The following is a 20,465-nucleotide window of genomic DNA, read 5'->3' as shown; positions in this document are numbered from 1 at the left end:
TAGAGCAAGGGTTTTTTTAAAGCTATTATTAGAAACAAGATAAAGGTGCTAGATATAATTTAATTCGATTGTCTTCAGTGAAGTCCTCTGAATTTGTAAAACCATAATTAAGATCAAGCAGAATGTATGCTGCAAACATAAGCCCACTTACTTGGGAGCAAGCCCACTAAACACAATGAAGTCTACTTCTGAATAAGTATACTTAGGATTGCAGAGTCAGACTAATTCAGACCAACTGGTATTACTCACAGCAGTAACTGTTTATTAACTGGACTGAGTGACCAAGACCTGGAGAGCTTGCATTTGAAAGAACAGATCAGCAATGCTTGCCCTCAGCAGAAAATGGAAACATACAGTATCACTTAGCAACATTTTTAGTCAAAACAAAGTTAATACCTACAACAAATAAAATATGTATATTGAAAAGGTTATTTTAAAAATACAATAAATGCTTATGGTGACCAGGGAAAAGAACTGGCAGCAACGTAAAGGGCTCTTTCATAACACAGCTTCAGTTTTCAAAACATTATTTCTGGAATGTTGCATTTGATGGAATGGCTTGTCTTGCTAAGGCAGCTTGTCTTTTAGGAAATAAATAATCAGGTTTCTGAAAGGACTGTGTTTGAAGCAGCAGCAGCCACTTGCAGATGAGAAGCCAAATAAAACAGGAAATTACTACACAATCCCTACTAGTATTGTTTTTCACAAAGGGAATAAAGTAGGCATACTGAATAAAATCACTTTTGATAAATATTTGATGTACCATTTACACATTTTAAACTATGATTAAATTGCAGGCATTCTGAGATAATTTACTATTGTGAAAGTGAGACTGAATAGCAGTAGCTGGAGAACATTTTGGAACAAGCTAGACCTGTACAAAAGAGACTGGCTTCACTTGAACCAAAAGGGAACCAGGCTGCCGGCACAGTATCAAAAAGGTGGCAGAACAGCTTTCAAATTAACTTCTGGGGGGAAACCAATGAGAGCTGGAGATCTTCTGGTTCAGAAAAGGATGGTGTGGTAAATTCTTGGGAGAGGATTAGACCTTGAGAATGAGAGTAGGGAAATAAAGGAGGGCCATTTGAAGAAACTGGAGGACTGAGGGAGGCAGGGATCCTAAGAAAGGAAAATCAGGTACATGTGCCTGTCTCCAAACCAAAATTGGGAAGCCAGAGTGTTTGGTGCTAAATAACAATGTAGATATACTGGGCATTTCAGAAATCTGGTGGAATGGGAAAATTGATGGGACACTTATCTCTGAATGTACACTCCATAGAAGGGACAGTTAGGGGTGCGGTGGGCTAGTGTTGTTCTATATATCAAAAGCTGAAGAGGGTCAAATCATGTGGGTAGCCATTTGAAGCAGCAGAACAAAGTTTGAGACCAGTGGCACCTTTAAGACCAACCAAGTTTTATTCTGGGTTTTAAGTGCTGAGGCCCAGAGAGAATGCAAACCTCAAATCAGGAAAGGTACCAACAAGTCTAAAATGATGCATGAATGCTTAACAACCTAAGTCAAGAAAGCCTTAAAAGGCAAAAAGACTTCTTTCAAAGAGTGGAAGATTTCCCTGACTGTCAAGAATAGAAAGGCACAAAGGATCAGACGGTTGGAGCACCTTTCCTATGTGACAAGCTGGAGAATCTGGGATTTTTCAGTGTAGAAAAAAGACAGTTAGGGGGGAGACAGAGTTTGAATTATGCATAGAGTGGTCCCAAGGCTGACCTACTAACACATTTGCTGCCAGTCAAATTGGGGGAAACTTAAAGACATTGTTGAGAAATAGGTTCAGGACAGACAAAGGATTTAAAAAAAAAATTCAGTTAATAATTAAACTGGAATTCACTGCCAGGGGAGGTGCTGGCCAAGAGCATAGACAGTATTAAGAGGGAAGTAGACAGATTCATGGGGGAGAGGTCCATCAAAGGCTACTTGCCATAGAGACTGAAGGGAGCCTTCTTATCCACAGACAGAAAATCTCTGAATACTAACACTGGAAGACAGCAGTAGGGGAGGGCCTTGGCCTCTGTGCCCCATTTGCCCTCCAGAGCAACTGGCTGGCTGCTCTGTGAAATGGGATGCTGGACCAGATGGACCACTGGCCTGATCCACCAAGGTGTTCTTGCGTTCTAAGCTTGAACATAAACTTAGACTTGCATCTCTTCATGACTGGACATTAATGTAGGAAAGAGATGGGAAAGCCACCTTGATATTCTGTTGCTTCTCACACTTCCCCAAGATGAGCTCAGGTCAGGAATAAGGCTTATTTGTTTATCAAAACTTTAAAGGTTCCTTTAGAGCTCTGTAGCTGTACTTTGGAGAATATAGCAGTTTGTGGTATTCATCTGAAAGCAGATGAAGGCCAAGTAAAGGTCAGAGGAGAGTTCATGGAATTTCTAACTTAAGATAACTATCAACCATAGCTAACTGTGACTGCTTTGGAGATGGGAGAAAAATTGCTAGGGGAGGGAGTTATTAACCAGTTTCTCTCATGACTCTTCCATAATTTAAATAGCCCCTTTAAAATTAACCCCATAGTAAGGAAAACAATTGTGCCTGTCTTTGCGTTCCAGTGCAGCTAACTGCAGCTCCAGAGGGACTATTTAAATCATAGAAAAGGTGTAGAAGGAAACACTTTTTGCCTCACTAACTTCTCCCCACAACAATTTCTGATACAGGCCTTGGACTGAAAAAACTGTTATTTGAGCGCAGTATACTTCATTACAGTTTGTTGGATGACCTTGGGCCAGTTACACACTCTCAGCCTAACCCACCTCACAGGGTTGTAAGGATTAAAAAAAGGAGTGGAGAATAATATAAGCCACTATGGATCCTCATCAGGGAGATAGGCAGGGAACAGATGAATTAAACAAACATACACATTAACTAACAAAACACAAATTTGTTCCAAGCATGGAACAGTGTTGCCCAAAGTTTGTCTTACCAACACATTCACTGCCTGCCAAGTCTACCAGCTGAAGTTTTGTTCTCATTTGCTGATGTTTCTCGGTAGATTCATTGAGAAACTGGGCTGGTGAAGAAGATCTGGAAGGACAGGTGGGCTTATCATAATTCACTGAGTGTGAAGAGCTGAAGAAATGTTCTTTATTCAGCTTCTGATCAGAACAATCACCTGCCCAGGGAAATTGTTACAGAATACAGAATGAAGAAATTTAACCCACAACAATGAAATAAGTCACACCAGGAGGGACAGGTTAGTACAGTGTAATTTCTAGGTTAGGCCAATAATGACCCTTTAATGGGGTAATTATGCAACCTGTTCTGCTTGCATATGTATGTAGAACCACTTAGACAAAAAAAGGGTGCCCTACACAGGGAACTGATTAGAGGGATTGTGACATCTTAACACTAGTCAATAATAAGTACTTTTCACTAGCAGATCTTTTTGCACTTAGCATTATGCAGCAATGATGCTTTTTAACTTGTTTATGAATGATTTGGGAGTAAGCAGTGAAGTGGCTAAATTTGCAGATGACATTAAATTGTTCAGGGTGGTGAGAACCAGAGAGGATTGTGAAACACTCCAAAGGGATTCTGTTGAGGCTGGGCGAGTGGGCATCAACATGGCAAATGAGGTTCAACGTGATCAACTGGAAGTAATGCACACTGGAGCCAAAAATTCTAACTATAAATACAAGCTGATGGCGTGGGAACTGGCAGAGACTGACCATGGTCCATTCTGCATAGATAGCTTACTTCTGATTTTCACTGAAGTCGAGTCGGTTGGGTTTATTTTGAATGCATGCCTTTTGAAATAGGAGACTCTTCCAGCTGAATTTACTGTGGAGCTGCTATTAGTGCTCCCCCCTTTATCAGTAGTCAAGGAGTTGGCTGGAGGGGGAAAAACATTGCCAACCATTGCTTTAAAAATTTAGTGAGAGTCAATGCTGACCATTTGGCTGGAGAGGAGACAGAGACATCAATGCTTTGTAGCCTGAATCCCCCCCATTTTTATTTAGAAATGAGTTGACAAAAGGAGATGTTGAGATGGACCAGACTTTTTTAAAAAGGCTGCCACTGCCACAAACTAGGTTCCAAAGCATTATTCCCACCTCACAGGGTATCTGTTGTGGGGGAAGAAGATATAGGAGATTGTAAGCCGCTCTGAGTCTCTGATTCAGAGAGAAGGGCGGGGTATAAATCTGCAATTCTTCTTCTTCTTCTATTCTCACATTTGAAATGTTTGTGGTCGGCATCTATTTGAAAGGAAACCTTTTTTTCCCAAATACAAAATAGCCCAGCATCTTAACCAACCAAGCTAATTTACTTTCCTAATCTCCTATTTCAAAAGACATGCATAGTGTGAAACTGAGCAATAAAAACAGACCAATTAACCTGCCAGGAGAGGGGAGGGAGAAAGTCCAAGGAAATGTTTCTACTTTTAAAGGCTTGGAAGCGAATTAAGAGGAGGGGAGGAAATTTTTGTTGTTCAGTTGCACAGTCAAGTCCGACTCTTTGCGACCCCATGGACAAAATCATGCCAGGCCCTCCTGTCTTCCACCATCCTTTGAAGTCTGCTCAAATTTGTGTTAGTTACATAAGTAACGCTCTCCAGCCATCTCAACTTTTGCCATCCCCTTCTTCTTTTGCCTTCTGTCTTTCCCAGCATCAGGATCTTCTCCAGTGAGTGCTCCCTTCTCATTTGGTGGCCAAAGTATTTGAGCTTCAGCATCTGACCTTCCAGGGAACAGTCTGGGTTGATTTCCCTTAGGACTGACTGATTGGATCTTCTTGCAGTCCAAAGGACTCTCAAGATTCTTCTCCAGCACCACATATCAAAAGCATCTATTCTTCTGCGCTCGGCCTTCCTTATGGTCCAGCTCTCACAGCCATACATTACTACTGGGAATACCATTGCTTTGTTGGCAGGGTAATGTCTCTACTTTTTATTATATTGCCCAGGTTCGCCATAGCTGTCCTCCCAAGGAGAAAACATCTTTTAATTTCATGGCTACATCGGATACTCCTCTGAAAAACCACTCTTGGAAACTATGGAGATACAGCAGAGTGACAGCTGGGAAAAGGATGTGGAAGGAATTTAAAAATCCGATGGGAGAGTGAGGTGAGTGTGCATGTGAATATGGAAGCAGGTTTTTGAAGCGATGGAGGTGGGAGGTAAGAGCCGTAGTAAACACAAAAGCAGAAAGGGGCCATGAGAGAGATCTTGGGCTCATAGTAGATAACTCACTGAAAATGTTGAGACAATGTGTGACTGCAATAAAAAAGGCCAACACCATGCTGGGAATTATTAGGAAGGGAATTGAAAACAAATCAGTCCCTCTATAAATTGATGGTGCCCCTCATTAGGAATACTGTGTACAATTCCGGTCACTGCACCTCAAAAAAGATATTACAGCACTGGAAAAAGTCCAGAAAAGGGCAACTAGAATGACTAAAGGGTTGGAACACTTTTCCTATGAAGAAAGATTAAAACACTTGGGGCTTTGTAGCTTGGAGAAAGGTCGACTGAGGGGTGACATGATAGAGGTTTACAAGATTATGCATGGTATAGAGAAGGTAGAGAAAGAAGTACTTTTTTTCCCTTTCTCACAATACGTGGACTCGTGGACATAGGACTGCCAAGCACCCAGTCCAGGTGGGGAATCTCCCGCCTGGGAGGTTCTCAACCCACCGGCCCACATTGGCCTGGTGGGGGGAACCTCCCCCTGTGTCGCTGGCATGATGACATCACCCAGAAGTGACATCATCAAAATGGCGGCACCCATGCGGGACTGCTCTAGGCATTTCTGGGAAAACTATGGTTTTCTCAGACACTCTAGCCATTTGGGAGGTAAAACTCTATGGTACAATAGGTACCGTAGAGTTTTAACCTCCCAAATGGCTAGAGTGTCCGGGGAAACCATAGAGTTTTCCCATAAACACCTAGAGTGGCCCCACACAGGCGCAGCCATTTTGATGACGTCACTTCCGGGTGACGTCATTTCATCACGCGCACGCATCAAGCACACGAATGTCCCCCACTGGGGGATGAAAAGGACTTGGCAACCCTACGTGGACGTTCAATGAAATAGCTGAGCATTTGAGCTAGAACTGATAAAAGGAAGTACTTCTTCACTCAAAGATTGATTAACACATGGAATTCACTGCCACAGGAGGCAGAGGTGGCTGCAAGCACAGACATCTTCAAGAAGGGATTGGATAAACATGGAGCAGAGATCCATCAATGACTATTAGCCACAGCATATTGTTGGAATTCTCTGTCTGGGGCAGTGATGCTCTGTATTCTTGGTGTTCAAGGGGGGCACAGTGGGAGGGCTTCTAGTGTCCTGGCCCCACTGATGGACCTCCTGATGGTGCCTGGTTTTTTTGGCCACAGTGTGACACAGAGTGTTGGACTGAATGGACCACTGGCCTGATCCAACATGGCTTCTCTTTTGTTCTTAGTATTAAAAGGGCAATATAGTAGTAGTCTAAGTGCAGGATTATACTGAGGTGCTGAATGGTTTTATAATGACTCCGATTTTCAGATGTATGCCTATAGAGCAGGGGTGGCCAACAGTAGCTCTCCAGATGTTTTTGCCTACAACTCCCATCAGCCCCAGCCAGCATGGAGAAAGGAGAAGAAAGGAGAGCTAGGCCTGCTTGGGCTGGCTAGAGATCCAGCCAGCCCAAGCAGGCCTCGCTTGCCTGCGGCCCTCCTGGGCTGCTCCCCACCCAGTCAAAAGGCCAGCAAGAAGTGCTGCCACGCAAAATCACATTAGAAATGGAGAAAGGGTGGCATGGGCTTCTCCAGGTGTTAATGAGAGCTGCTGGGGGTGTGGCAAAGCCCCTGGGGGCTGGCTGGCTGCTCACTCTCCTAATCCAGGGATTGTTATGCAGCTGAACCTACTATTCAATGGACGAGGTAGGTGGGGAGGAAGAGGGGAAACCCTCAGAAAGGTTCAGGAACTGTGCTCCTGCTAAATCTGAGGGCTGAATGTCAGTGAGTTTTAATTTGGAATTCAGCATTAATATTAAAACATTTGTGCTAATTATTTCACTAAGAGCTGTGGCTTCTGTGATAATTTTAGAGATGTGGTACAGACAAGAAACTTACCAAAGCCATCCTCCAAGACAGCCTTTGTAGTGATAGTCAAAGTTACCACAAGATGAGAACGGGATGATTGAGCATGTACAAGTGTTGGATGTTTGACTCTTAACTGAAGACCCTTTTGAACCAGCTCCAAGAATTCCACTTCATCTTCTACAGGTCTAGCAAAACGAAACATGTTAGAGGAACCTGCAAAATATAGCAGATGTAACCCCATGCACGACAATTTCCCTTACAGTCTTCCTTCAGCCCTATGTTCAATATTGCTTCTTTGTTTCCTCACATAAATTATCTAGAGTTACTTTCAGCATAATATTTTGGGCAATCAGAAATGTCTGGTCTGTGCGGGCTTTGTGATCCAGGCATAACCATACACTTTAGCTATCAGCTATGGAAACAACTTTTAAACTGCTATATTTCAGCTGAAAATATAGCAATAAGAGTTGCACTTACTAAATTTAAGGACATTTAGCACACCACTGATTACCCTGACAAACTCTAGTTGAAGTGGTGTCCTAAAGGTGATAAGGTAAAGAAGCATCTTGGTATGTGACAGGTGTAAGTCAGCTTAAACAGCAACTACCACATAGAGTATGGGTACGTGGATGGCCATTAACAGTCATCCTTAGGTCTTCATGTGATCATGTTTAGACGAGTGTTCCCTCTAAGCTGAGTTAGCATGAGCTAGCTCAGAGATTTTTAGCCTCCAGCTCACACATTTTTGTCTTAGCTCAGGAAAAATGGCCCCAGAGCACAATAATTTATGCAGTTGCTCACAACTTGAATGCCAGTACCTCAAGTAGAATATCAAGTAGAATTTTTGCTCACAAGACTGCAGCTTAGAGGGAACATTGGTTTAGAGTACGCTTGATACTGGAGGCTCCTCAAAGTTCATCTGCCAAAGAAAGTAAGAGCTTGAAGGTCCGGGCGAGGGGGGGAGGGGGGTACATGAATCCAAATCCTCTTTTCAGAGACAATATGCTAAGGGAAATGTTTGCCTTAAATTAAGTACCAAAACATACACATCAGTTTCACATTTCTATCAGATATCAACAAACTGTCCACAGATGGGAGAATAAAATCACAGAATTTACTCCAATGCAAGGCTAGTTTTTTTTCCAGGCAGGCCACCAAAATAAAAGAAGAGGTGTGATGGAAAGGGTAGGTGGTTCCACCTCTCCCTAAGAGTGACTGCTGAGAGCTGTTAGAGTGCTGGGAGAAAAGTGAAAAAAATTGCAGTTAAAAATAGCAGTTAGGAAATGGCAGTTTGGGAGCTGAGGGGAAAAGGAGAATGGCTGAAAATAGTCAGTTTGGAATTAAAGGATCCCAGTTGCAGTAACAGAAACTCAGTTCAAAAGTTCAATGAAAGTGAAATGTTTTTACTTATACCTTACTTTCCTCAATTTTATGTTTATATCATAAATAAAAGTTAATTTTTATTTGTTTAACCGTATGGACTGCATGTCTAAGGCAAAGAAACACACACAGAGAATTTCATATCTCAGTCTATATGCATATATTATAGCAGGGGTGACCAAACTATGGCTCAGGAGCCACATGTGGCTTTCACACATATTGTGTAGCTCTTGGAGCCCCTACCATCCTGCTGGCCAGCTTGGAGAAGGCATTTGTCTCTTTAAATCGTTTCTCCAAGCCAGGTGGCAGCTTAGAGAATGCCTTTAAAGTTGCTTTCTTTCCACCTCCCCCATTTATTTGCCTTCCTTTCTTCTTGTCTTGTGGCTCTCAAACATCTGACATTTATGTCTTGCGGCTCTCAAACATTTGATGTTTATTTTATGTGGCTCTTACATTAAGCAAGCTGTATTATAGGATATGAATGAATGGTGGTAGTGAGTGATTAAAACAGTGTTTGAGCCCTAGCTGCAATAGCTCTGTGTGAGTGAGGGCTTATTATTAAAGGGGGCTGGGGATACCCTGTCTGTGGATGTCTCTGGGAGTGTGAGAGAGAGAACTTGAGGTGTGAAATGGTCTTGGCTCTCTATATATTTAAAAGAGTCAGGAATGGTAGCTTATGATGTCCTGACCTACATGTGACTCACAACTTATGAGAGAGGTTTGAGAGGCTGGTAGGCACATGTGTGAGTGGAGAAGGTGTCACAAGGGGGACAAATTACATTTGTATAGAAGTTATTGTTACATCCAATTAATTTTTTTCTTGGTGTACAACTTCTTTTAGGTGGGCCTCCTTATATTCAGGGTTGTCTTCCTTTCAAGTAAATACTGGTAATGTAGCAACCAGTGAGCTCAGCTGCCCCAAGAACCAACTGACCAGTGCATGTGAAGGGAAGCACCATTTCTGAACATATCATCACAGCCATCCTGAAGGAACTGTGCTATACTGATGGGGTAATAATTCTGAAAACTTTCCAGGCTTTATGTATGTATAAGCAAATGTGTTATAGATGAAATGTTATTTAAGCCCTAGTTGCTTTCTTTAGATCTAAAGAGCAGGGTGGCCTTGTACCATGGTTTCCTTGCTTTGTTTTGACTTGTTTTTCCATTGTCAATCTTCTCTGTAAAATTATTAATATTATGCATTTATGAATATCTGTCCCACTAATTCTGTTGAATCAAGATGCTATGCATACATATACTATTAGACACAAACATTTTTTAATTTTTTTTAAAAAAATATAGAGGGTTATATACATAATAAAAAGAGCAATAAAAGCAAAGCTGCTGGAACAACTGGAAGGAAAAAAACCCTTTCTCCTACCAGTTTCCTACCACATTACATAAATTTTATTTTGCAGCCTATTGCTTCCTGACTAAAATTTCTTGAAAAGAAAGAACCAATAGCTAATGGATAAACCAGGAATGATACTGCATCTAAATCAGCAATGGCTTCGGTGTTGCATTAATACTAGAAATGCCACAGTTTGACAGTAAATTGCCTTATTGTTGTATGGGACAGGTTCAGAAAAAAATGAGAGTCTAGGCAAGCAGTGTGCCTGCAACAGTCATCCCGAAGTAAACTGGATTTAGCCTGGAAAAGCTGCTAAGAGAGAGGGCTGGATCCTCAGTAATTTCCACTGATTGATGGGTTTTCTGTTAGCAGAACAGGGCTTTTTCACCTCCCCATTGTAGCGCAGCCTGGAATATTCCCCCAAACTGTGCTTTGGGGTGTGGATGGTACAGGGGAACATTCCCCACACACACCACCCAGAACAGCAAAAAGGGTGAATTAGAGGTCTGCTGTGAAAATAGGGGAAAATAGTGAGTATTGGTTCCTCTTTCGTTAACAGCAAAATCCACTGCTGGATCCTTCCAACTCATAAACTGCAGTTACTTTTCAGTGGATTTTCTCTTGTGTTTAGAGAATTAACTCCAGGCACTGTTTTGAGGCAGTTGTTCAGCTGCCAAGAAACAAATGCAAACACTACCTCTTGATACAGCAACCAAGGCATAAAAAATGCAATATGTGCCTATGCTCTAACAAATCTCAATGTAGTTTTTTCCAGGTTATGTCGCCTTGAGCTCAGCAGGGTCCACAGGTTGTCTCGCCTGCAGCCCCTCTGAATTAGGCGGGTGGAGGAGTGCCACAGATGTGACACCCCCAAAGTGACCCTGAAGGGGTCTTCTTTCGGCATGGGACTTTTACAGCAAGTCAGGGGGGCAGCGGTGGCTGTTCCTGTTCTTGTATGCCCCGAAGCTCCCCCCCCCCGTCATGATAGCCAATAAAGCAGAAAGAGGTGAACGCCCGACCACTTGCTTTTCTTTCTCTCAATAAGCTTCTGATCTATCGCTTCTCTACCTCAAGCATGACAATTCTACGTGGCAGGTAAGTGTGCTTTCAATATCACTGGCTAATGGATCGTTTTACATAACAACAAGCGTGTCAGTTCAAAGGAAGGGAAAGAGGCCGATTACATCTCCACTTTCCTGTGAATGAGGCTTCGAAAAGTTAAAGAACATTTTTAAACATTGGAAATAATCTGAATTAATCTGAATATAGATACTTAAATCGACCTGAACTATAATTGGATATCTGTTAAAAAGGCTATTATTTGGCTGCAATATGGTCTGAACAAAAATGAGGTATATTTTAGAGAGATTTCTCTTTATCATCTGATTGAAATTGAAATGCTAACACTCAAAATCTCAGCTGGAGGAGATTTGGAAAGACGGACTATCTGGGTCTCTTAGCTACTTTTCAACTTGGATTAATAGTTTGTTGACAGAGAAAAATGGCTTTGCCAAGCAAAATCTTTCATAAAAAAGACATTTTAAGCAGTATAAATTCTCTGAAGCAGGATCTTGGTTCATTAACAGAGTTGATTAAGAAACAAATGGGAGCTTTTGTGCTGAAAGCTAGCGAAATCTCAAATCTACACAAGCAGAATGCTAAAGAGAATCTGGTGACGTCTGTGGAAGTGAAAAGGGAGAGTGATTCGCTGGGAAACGAACAAAAGAAAACCAAAATGGAACTCTATGGCGACGTTAAAAAGAAAGATTGGCTATCGAGACTGATTGAAGTTATGTCGAGAGGAATAAAGGCTTTTTCCTACTTTTACTGAGAGGGATGATTGCATTAAGGAGAAAGAAGGCGCATCTTAACCAAAAAATCATGATGTGGAAATTTTTCAGGAAGAAGGGTTTTTGAATTAGCTCTCTCTCCGTGGATAGTCGGATATGGAACTTGTAATAAGAACTGATATGCGATTTCAAAAGGCTATGTGAGATTTTTGGGCTATAATAAGTTGTTTCTCCTAGAGGAAGATGGATATAAAAGCTAAAGGACTGAAAAGTTTTGAAAAGAATTTTATGTAAAAATAGCTAACTTAGATTAACTTCTAAGAAGGCAGACAGTATAATTATTTGGTAATCTTGTAAATTTGCTTTTACTAGATAAAGATATTTGTTTCTTATGCTTATTATAATGACGGTATTGTTAAACTAACAAGCTAGTCCGTACTTTGAATGTGGTTGAATTAAGCAGTAAAACTAAGATGTGGAAATCTTTGAGGAAGAAAGATTTTTGAATTGTTGTTCTCACTGTGGGCAATCAGACATGGAATTTTTTAATAAGAACTGATATGCGATTTCAAAAGGGTAAGTGAGATTTTAAAGATGGAAAGGTTTTACAAAAATGTTATATAAATAAATAGTTAATTTAGATCAATTATTGTATAAACAATTTTAATTAGTAACATATGGTAGTAGAACTATAGCTACAACTTATAAAAAGCTTAAGATAAAAAAACATCATTCTACCCCACATCTTACTTTTCTCCCACCCCTCCCCCCAATAGTTGACCCCCGCCAGTGTTATTTTTTTTTTAAAAAAAACAGATACTAAAGGTACCTTTAGCTATCAAGAAAAAACAAAAATTGATTAAGAAAAAGATCCCCCCTTCAAAAGTTATATTCTTGTCTTAAAGGTCTTAATCTTCAAAATTGTCCAATGTCCTTTTATTTTCCACTCTTTTTCTACATATCTTCTGAATTTCTTCCACTCCCGATTAAAAAGTTCTAAATCGCAGTCTCTTAGTTTTCTTGTTAGCTTGTCCATTTCACTCCATGACATAACTTTTATAGTCCAGTCCCATTTTTCTGGTATTTTTTCTTGCTTCCACAACTGCGCATACAATGTCCTAGCAGCTGAGAGCAAGTACCATATTAAAGTTCTATCTTCTTTTGGAAATTTTTCCATTTGTAATCCCAGCAGAAAAGTCTCTGCTTCTTTGTTAAATTCATATCCTAGGATCTTAGATATCTCTTGTTGAATCATCTGCCAAAACATTTTAGCTCTTTCACAAGTCCACCACATATGGTAGAAAGAACCTTCATGCTTTTTACATTTCCAACACCTATCTGGCATCTTATTGTTCATCTTTGCTAATTTTTTTGGAGTCATATACCATCTATACATCATCTTAAAACAGTTCTCTTTAATACTATGACATGTTGCGAGTTTCATAGAGTTTTTCCACAGATATTCCCAAGATTCCATCTTTATTTCTTTATTTACATTAATTGCCCATTTTATCATTTGAGATTTCACTACTTCATCTTCTGTAGTCCATTGTAAAAGTAATTTGTACACTTTTGAAATTAATTTCTCATTATCTCCAAGCAGAACTCTTTCCATTTCTGTTTGCTCTTTCCTTATTCCTTCAGCTTTGATATCATTCTCCATCAAGCTTTTTATTTGTTGCATTTGAAACCAATCATATTTATAATTCAATTCTTCTGCAGTTTTCATTTCTATTTTCCCACTTTGTATTTTTAGTAGTTGGTTGTATGATAGTTGTTTTTCCTTAACTGTTTTGGCCGTTAACTTTATCACTTCAGCCGGCACTATCCACAAAGGTCTTCTCTCATCGCCATATTTCTTGTACTTTATCCACACATTTAGTAAGCTGCTCCTTATATAATGGTGAGAGAAAAGACCGTCCATCTTCTTTTTCCCATAATACAAGTAGGCATGCCAGCCGAATTTTTTCCCATGGCCTTCTAACACTAGAAGTTTTTTATTTAATAACGTTATCCATTCTTTCAACCATACTAAACAAATTGCTTCATGATACAGTTTCAAATCTGGTAATTGAAACCCACCTCTCTCTTTTGCATCTATCAGGACTTTCATTTTAATTCTAGGTTTCCTCCCGGCCCACACAAATTCCGAGATTTTTCTTCTCCATTTATCAAATTGCTTAGCATCTTTCACAATGGGGATGGTTTGAAACAAATATATAATCCTTGGTAAGATATTCATTTTTACTGCAGCTATTCTGCCCAACAATGACAAATTGAGCTTGTTCCACTTTAGCATATCTTCTATTTTGCGCCAGAGCTTTTCATAGTTGTTCCTAAACAGATCAATATTTTTCAATTTAGATCAATTATTAAGAAGGTAGACTGCACAATTATTTTGTAATTTGGTAGATCTGCTTTTAGTATGTTTGTCTGAAGAAATTGTCTATAATGAGAAAGATAAATTATTGTGTTTTATTTTTAGCTTGTTAAGGATAAAGATATTTGTCTTAGATTGTATTAAGGAGAGAGAAGGTGCATTTTAGCCATAAAGCAGGATATAGAATTTTTCTGGAAGAAGGGTTTTTGAATTTTCGCTCTCTCTGCGTAGTTGGATATGGAACTTAATAAGAACTGATAAGTGATTTTTAAAGGTCAAGAGAGATTCTTGGGTTATATTAAGTTGCTTTTCCTAGAACAATAGGGATATAAGAGTTAAAAGATGGAAAAGTTTTGAGAAGAATTTTAAGGAAGAAGGGTCTTCAAAATGTTATATAAATAAATAGTTAATTTGGATCAATTGTTAAGAAGGCAGACAGCACAATTACTTTGTAATCTGGCAGATCTGCTTTTAGTACGCTAGTTTGGAGAAACTGTCTATACTGAGATAGATAAATTACTATGTTGTATTTTTTTAGCTTGTTAAGGATAAAGGTATGAATTTTATATGCTTATTTTAATGATGATATTGTTAAACTAACTAGTTAGTCTGTGCTTTCAATATGGTTAAGCTCAGCCAGCCAGTTTTGTGTTGAGACTGCTCTGACTTTTTTATACTTATATATGTTGAAGAAGAATTGTTTAGACTTATATTTCAAGTAATAGTTTAGTAAAAAAAATTATAATGAAAGACAAAGATGGTAAAATATATGGAGAACTTCATACTTGCCGATAGAAAGAATTGGGTATTTTATTTGGAGGTAGAATTATAACTGATATATTTGTATTCTTCTTTGTTTCTGTTTTTCCCATTCTGTATACACCCCTTTCTCTCTTTAATGTATCTATGCTTGTGCTTCTTCTTTTGTAGTTAAAAGCAATAAAAATTATAAAAATCAGAGTAAACAAAAACAAATCTCAATGTAAAGTAGTGACAAGAATTCAGCAACCCTTTGTCTCATTACAGCTTAATTATCTCAATGGTAATTAAAGAGTATAGTGGAAGACAGATGAAAATGGCCCAATATCTGACTTCCATCTTCCGTATCCAAACTAATCATGCATATATTGCTCTGAAATTGGCTTTTATTATTTCCTCTTTGAGTTGTAAACATAAAAAAGAAAAGCAATGCACCTAGAATATTAAACAATCTATATGATGACAGAAAAACCTAAATAACTGTTGGGGAATGAACAATTTCACAATTTCTCTGTGGTTCCTACTTCGCTATGGGGTAATCAGTGGATACAGAATATAAAATTTTGTAGAAACATAAAACCAGACGGAGTTATGTCTGCTCAACCCTCCAGTGCATTTGGTATACTTTTAATCAAGATTTTTGGCAACAATAGAGAGCCACGTAAACAAAGCTGAAGTGGCTTGCTTATGTTAGTGAAACCCACAGACAAAAATACTGTCTTAAATTATCTCCACTGTGGATGCAGAATATTATAACTTTATGAAGGAAAGAAAAGATCTGTTGTGTCTAACTTCTTGTTCCCTCCTAAAACAGCATCATAAATACTTTTAGCTGTACATGGTAACTAGAGGAATGGGACATGGAAAAATCCTGCTTTCTACTGGGAGCAAAAACAAGTTAAGATTTTCTGTAGAATTTTAATGCAATACTGAGTGTTGGATTAGGACCCAGCAGACCCACATTTAAATACCCTTTTAGAGCCAAACTAGACATTACAATGTCTATGGGTCCAACCTTTGGTTGCTGTGGTGACATTTAGAGTTGAATATGGCCATTTAAAAATGCCAGGAGCGAAGATCAGGCAATCTTGTTTCCTACCCTCCATGTGCTGAAACAGCTGCACGGCTTTTATTGGCAACTGAACAGGTGCAGGGGGAAACAAGTTTGCCTGATCCTACCATGCTGTGGGCAGACCTTCACAGCATTTTCAGATGGCTGAGTTCAGCTCTAAAATGACATCCGCACCCATGGGCTGGACCTGTGGATGCCATAACATGTAGTTTGATCCTCAGTCATGACAGCCACTGCTAGAACAATTCAAAGCAAAATTCCACCCTTCAATGAATTTAGAAGGGTGTAACATTATTTAGAACTGCACTGTGGTTGACCTTTGGCCATTCTCTTTCTCTCAGTTAAGTGTTGTTCTTTTGGGTAAAATGAAGGTGGGGAATATAATAAATGCTCCCTGAACACCTTGGAGGAGGAGCAGGTTAAAATATATAAATAGCACAACAGACAGTGCTTGAAACAAAAAAAAGTTCTTCTCAAAAAATCTCTTCTACTTTCTACAATATTGAGGTTCCATGTGTAGACAAAAAAACAAAAACAAAACCCCCAAGCCCTCCCTATCAAACAGATGACAAACACAATGACAATTGCTGGCAAGACACAAGATGGGGGGAAATTCAGGAGAAATGTTTATCATGCAAAAACAATGGTTAAAAGTCACATTGTGATGATGGCAAATCATAAACGAATATGGGAAAGTGATATGGGGAAGGTTAACATTCTTTGTCACTGGCACAGCTGAGTGAATGCTCTGTCACTATTTGTTGCTAAAAATGTGGTGTCCCCCCCCCCCCCCAGGTTTACTCACTCATAAACAAGAAGTGGGACAGCACTCTTTCCTTCCTTATTTGTGACTATGTCCCTTTTGACACCAATTGTTGTTCCACAACTGTCTTTGGCCAGAAGATCAAACACATCATTATTATACACTTCTACAACAGAAACGTCAACCCAATGACTTCCTGGTGGCTTCTCCGAAATAAGTCTGAGGAAGGGGGGAAGAACAAAAAACAAAAAACAGCTTAAGAGGCTGGAACAAGATCCAAAGTAAACTATGCATGTGATCCAGGAGTCTATTACTCCCTGATTGAAGTGCTTATCAAAATTCTAAAAATCCATAATCCAGAAGATACACTATTTCTTTCAGTAACTTCAACTCCTTTAAAATCAGACCCTGCTCCATCTGCTGTGGTCTGCATACACTGGCACAGTTCTGTTGGCTGTATACTTAAGTCTCACCGGCCCCTGGAAGAGGCCAAGAATAAATTCTTTGTTCTCAAGCAAATATCTATACGCAAAATACAACTTGAAAAGAAAACACACCTGTTTAGAAAGGCAACAAGTAGGGATACAAGATACTTACATTCTTCTTCAGTATTTTCTATTTATAGACAGTGGCCCGCCAGCAAGCTGCTGATGGGTCAACAGGTTGCTAAGTTTGGTGTAGTGGTTAAGTGAGTCAGTTTGGTGTAGTGGTTAAGTGTGCAAACTCTTATCTGGGAGAACCGGGTTTGATTCCCCACTCCTCCACTTGCACCTGCTAGAATGGCCTTGGGTCAGCCATAGCTCTGGCAGAGGTTGTCCTTGAAAGGGCAGCTGCTGTGAGAGCCCTCTCAGCCCCACCCATCTCATAGGGTGACTGTTGTGGGGGAGGAAGGTAAAGGAGATTGTGAGCCGCTCTGAGACTCTTCGGAGTGGAGGGAGGGATATAAATCCAATATCTTCTTCTTCTTCTAAAAGCAGTGAGACAAAAGATAGCACACAAAGCTCTCTTTACAATGGTATACTGTATCATGCATAGCAGAGCCATTCCTGTGTGTGTGTGTGTATTTTATGTGTGTGTATGAATGTGTGTGTACATGTGTTCCAGGGAGTCATGGTTGACTTCTGGCAACCCCTACTCGGATGTTGAGAGAGGTGGCTCTATTGCCTGCCTCTGCATCCCAGCCTTGGTATTCCTTAGAGATCTCCCATCCAAGTACTTGCCAGTGTTGGCCCTACTTAGCTTTATAGATTGGGCTTGCCTGGGATATCCAGGTCTGGGTGTAGCAAAGCCATTTTTGTTCTGAGTAATGGGTGCACCCCATACTGTGATAGCTGGTAGAATGCAGAAGACTATGCTAGTAATTCATGTGGCTTTTAATTGGACACTACATGGGAGGTGGTGTCACTGTAGTTTATAAGGACGCTTTCCCTTAGAATAGTGCCCCATCTGAGACACTCCTGGTTTCTGTTTGGATTGAAGGACAGGCTTGGGATTCTGCTGGTGTACTGCCCACCCCACTGCCTAACAGTGTCCCTGCCTGAGCTGACAGAGGTTGTTTTAGGAGTGGTATTAAGAACCCCTAGGCTGGTTATCTTGGGAGACTTCATTAGTCCCATTGCTGTCTTGTCTGGAGCAGTTCAGGATTGTGTCTGCACAGTGTAGACCAGCAGATCTGTGCCAGATGGTCTGAAGCCTGTTGAGATTCGGCCTGCAGAAAGAGGTGGACTGCTGAGTGGCCCACTGTGACTGTTTTGTGACTGTTCAGCATATCACAGATAAAAATTCTCACATCCATTCAAACTTCGACTCTACATTAGCAGTAACAGGGTCAGATGGTGCCAAGGTTCTATCTTGTACAGTTGTTTGGGATACTTCTTAGTTTATTCAGTCTAAATATCAGGCTCCTTGGAAGTTTGAGGCCTAACAGCTAGTGTATGGCCACTGCCCTAACTGAATACTTAAATCTGCCAGGGCAGGGAACTAGCTGACTGGGTCCAAAAGGTAAATAATGCCTGCTTGAGAGAATGGCTGCTCACCTTGGCCCTGAAACTTCTAAAGAAGCCCACCCTAGACTTGGGAGATCTCAATAACTATCAACCATTCTCAACTGTTCCATTCTTAAACAAGGTGATTGAACAGGTGGTGGCTGGACAATACCAAGCTTTCCTGGAGGAAGTTCACCCTGATGGATGATCTGCTCAAAGAGATGGCAGTGCAACTGTTGATTCTCCTGGATCTCTCTGTGGCTATCAAAGCCATCAATTATGGCAGGGGTGTTGAACCCATTTGTTATGAGATCCCTATCTGACATAAATGGGACTTTGTTGGGCTGGGCCATGTGTGCTGTAAAATGCAATGCCAGGTAGTGGGGATATAAACTTTATAAAGGATACAAACACAAACGTATTTTTAAAAAGTTATAATACAAACATATTTAAAAACCTTGTGATATTTTGTTTGACAGTCTTTGATAACTGACATTTCCCAAGCCTTCATCCCCTTTAAAAGATGCCTGCCTAAATGGAAAAGTGAGGGAAAAGTGGAATTTGGCAATGTAATTTTTAAAATAAAACATCAGAAAAAGGCACAAGGTTCACAGCAGAAGCTAAAAATATAAACTAAAAATATAAAATGCTCTGAGCCTAGGAAAACATGAAATGGCCAGGCATTGCAAGCTTCTCTGCCAGGTCTACTAAGAGTGGCAGTGGCTCTCCAGTGTAATGTCCCCCTTTGGCTATGGTTCCCAGGTTAGAGTACTCACTCGGGCACTCATTCTCAGGTCCATTCAGCAGAGACAAGCCGGCTCAAAATATCAACCATTTATTTGCAAAGAGAATACTGCAGCAAGCAACAGCTTTAGCTAGCATACAAACACTGGAAAGTTAAACTTCTTGAGCTCCACTCTATTGAAATACATTGCAGAACAGACAAAGTTGCAAAGAAAATGCAAAATGGATTTTCCAGTAAGGTTTCTGGATGCAGACAGACTACTCTGGGACTGGAAATACAGATCCCAGAGTGGAACAAAGGTCCCTGCGAGTTGCAGAAGCATTCTGGGAATGGAATGATGGCTCCCAGAATGGAACTCCATTCTCAGAACTCTACTGCTACTCCCAGGGGCTATCATTCCATTCTGTGCCCTGTCATTTCAGTCCCAGAACACAGATGTTATTGCTAGGGACTGTCATTCCAGTCCCAGAACACTGTTTCTATTGCTAAAAATGGTCCCAGAGTGGTCTATCTGAGAAAAACTATTCCACATTTTCGTTGCAACTTTGCAAGCCCAGAAGAGCTTCCTGCCAAAGCAGGCAAAGACAAGGCAAAGGGAGCTGGGAACTTCAGCAGCCTGAAGCTCTGAAGGGCTAAGACAGGCAGAGGCAAGGATGGGGGAGAAAAGAGCCTTGGGACAGATTAAAGCCCTAGGCGGGCCGGTTCCAACACATGGGCATAAATTTGACACCCCTGAATTATGCTATCCTTCTGGAAAGCTTTTCCAAGCTGGAATTGAGAGGCATTGTTTTGTGGTCCTCCAAGATAAACCTACCTGGAGTTTTTAAAAGGTGATGCTGGGGGGACCGCTGCTCTGGCCCTGGCTTTTGGGGGCCTATAAGCTTCCATCTTGTCCACAATGCTCTTCAACATCTATATGAAACCAGTGGTTTCTGGCTGATCTCAGGGAGGTTTTAGAAACCATGAACTGGTGTCTGGAGGTAGTTTTGGAGCAGATGTGGACTAATAAACTTCTTCCCAACAAAGCAGAAGTGCTACTGGTGAATGGAAGCTCTGACTTGGAATTTAAGGTGCTATCTGTTCTTGATGGGGCTGCACTTTTCTTGAAGGAACAGGTCAGTAGTTTCGGGGTGCTTACTTGGAGTGCTTACTCAAGCCTACTGCTAGATAGCAGATGGCAGTAGTGGCTAG

General features: G+C 40.5%; 1 protein-coding gene across 2 annotated transcripts in view; it reads right to left on the bottom strand.

Moving 5' to 3' along the window:
• Positions 1-20,465, bottom strand: part of KIF25 (kinesin family member 25) — a 99,198-nt gene that overhangs the window by 23,771 nt on the left and 54,962 nt on the right. For both annotated transcript variants that reach the window (XM_060242366.1, XM_060242374.1), the window contains exons 11-13: positions 16,587-16,763; positions 7,080-7,234; positions 2,946-3,134 (exon numbers count right to left, since the gene is read on the bottom strand). In XM_060242366.1, the coding sequence (XP_060098349.1) occupies positions 2,946-3,134; positions 7,080-7,234; positions 16,587-16,763 (521 nt within the window). The remainder of the gene's footprint in view (positions 1-2,945; positions 3,135-7,079; positions 7,235-16,586; positions 16,764-20,465) is intronic.

The sequence above is a fragment of the Heteronotia binoei genome, chromosome 1 (assembly GCF_032191835.1).
Source record: "Heteronotia binoei isolate CCM8104 ecotype False Entrance Well chromosome 1, APGP_CSIRO_Hbin_v1, whole genome shotgun sequence".
Taxonomy (NCBI): Eukaryota; Metazoa; Chordata; class Lepidosauria; order Squamata; family Gekkonidae; genus Heteronotia; species Heteronotia binoei.
Note: the sequence above shows the minus strand (reverse complement) of the source record. Positions and strands in the feature narration are given on the sequence as shown.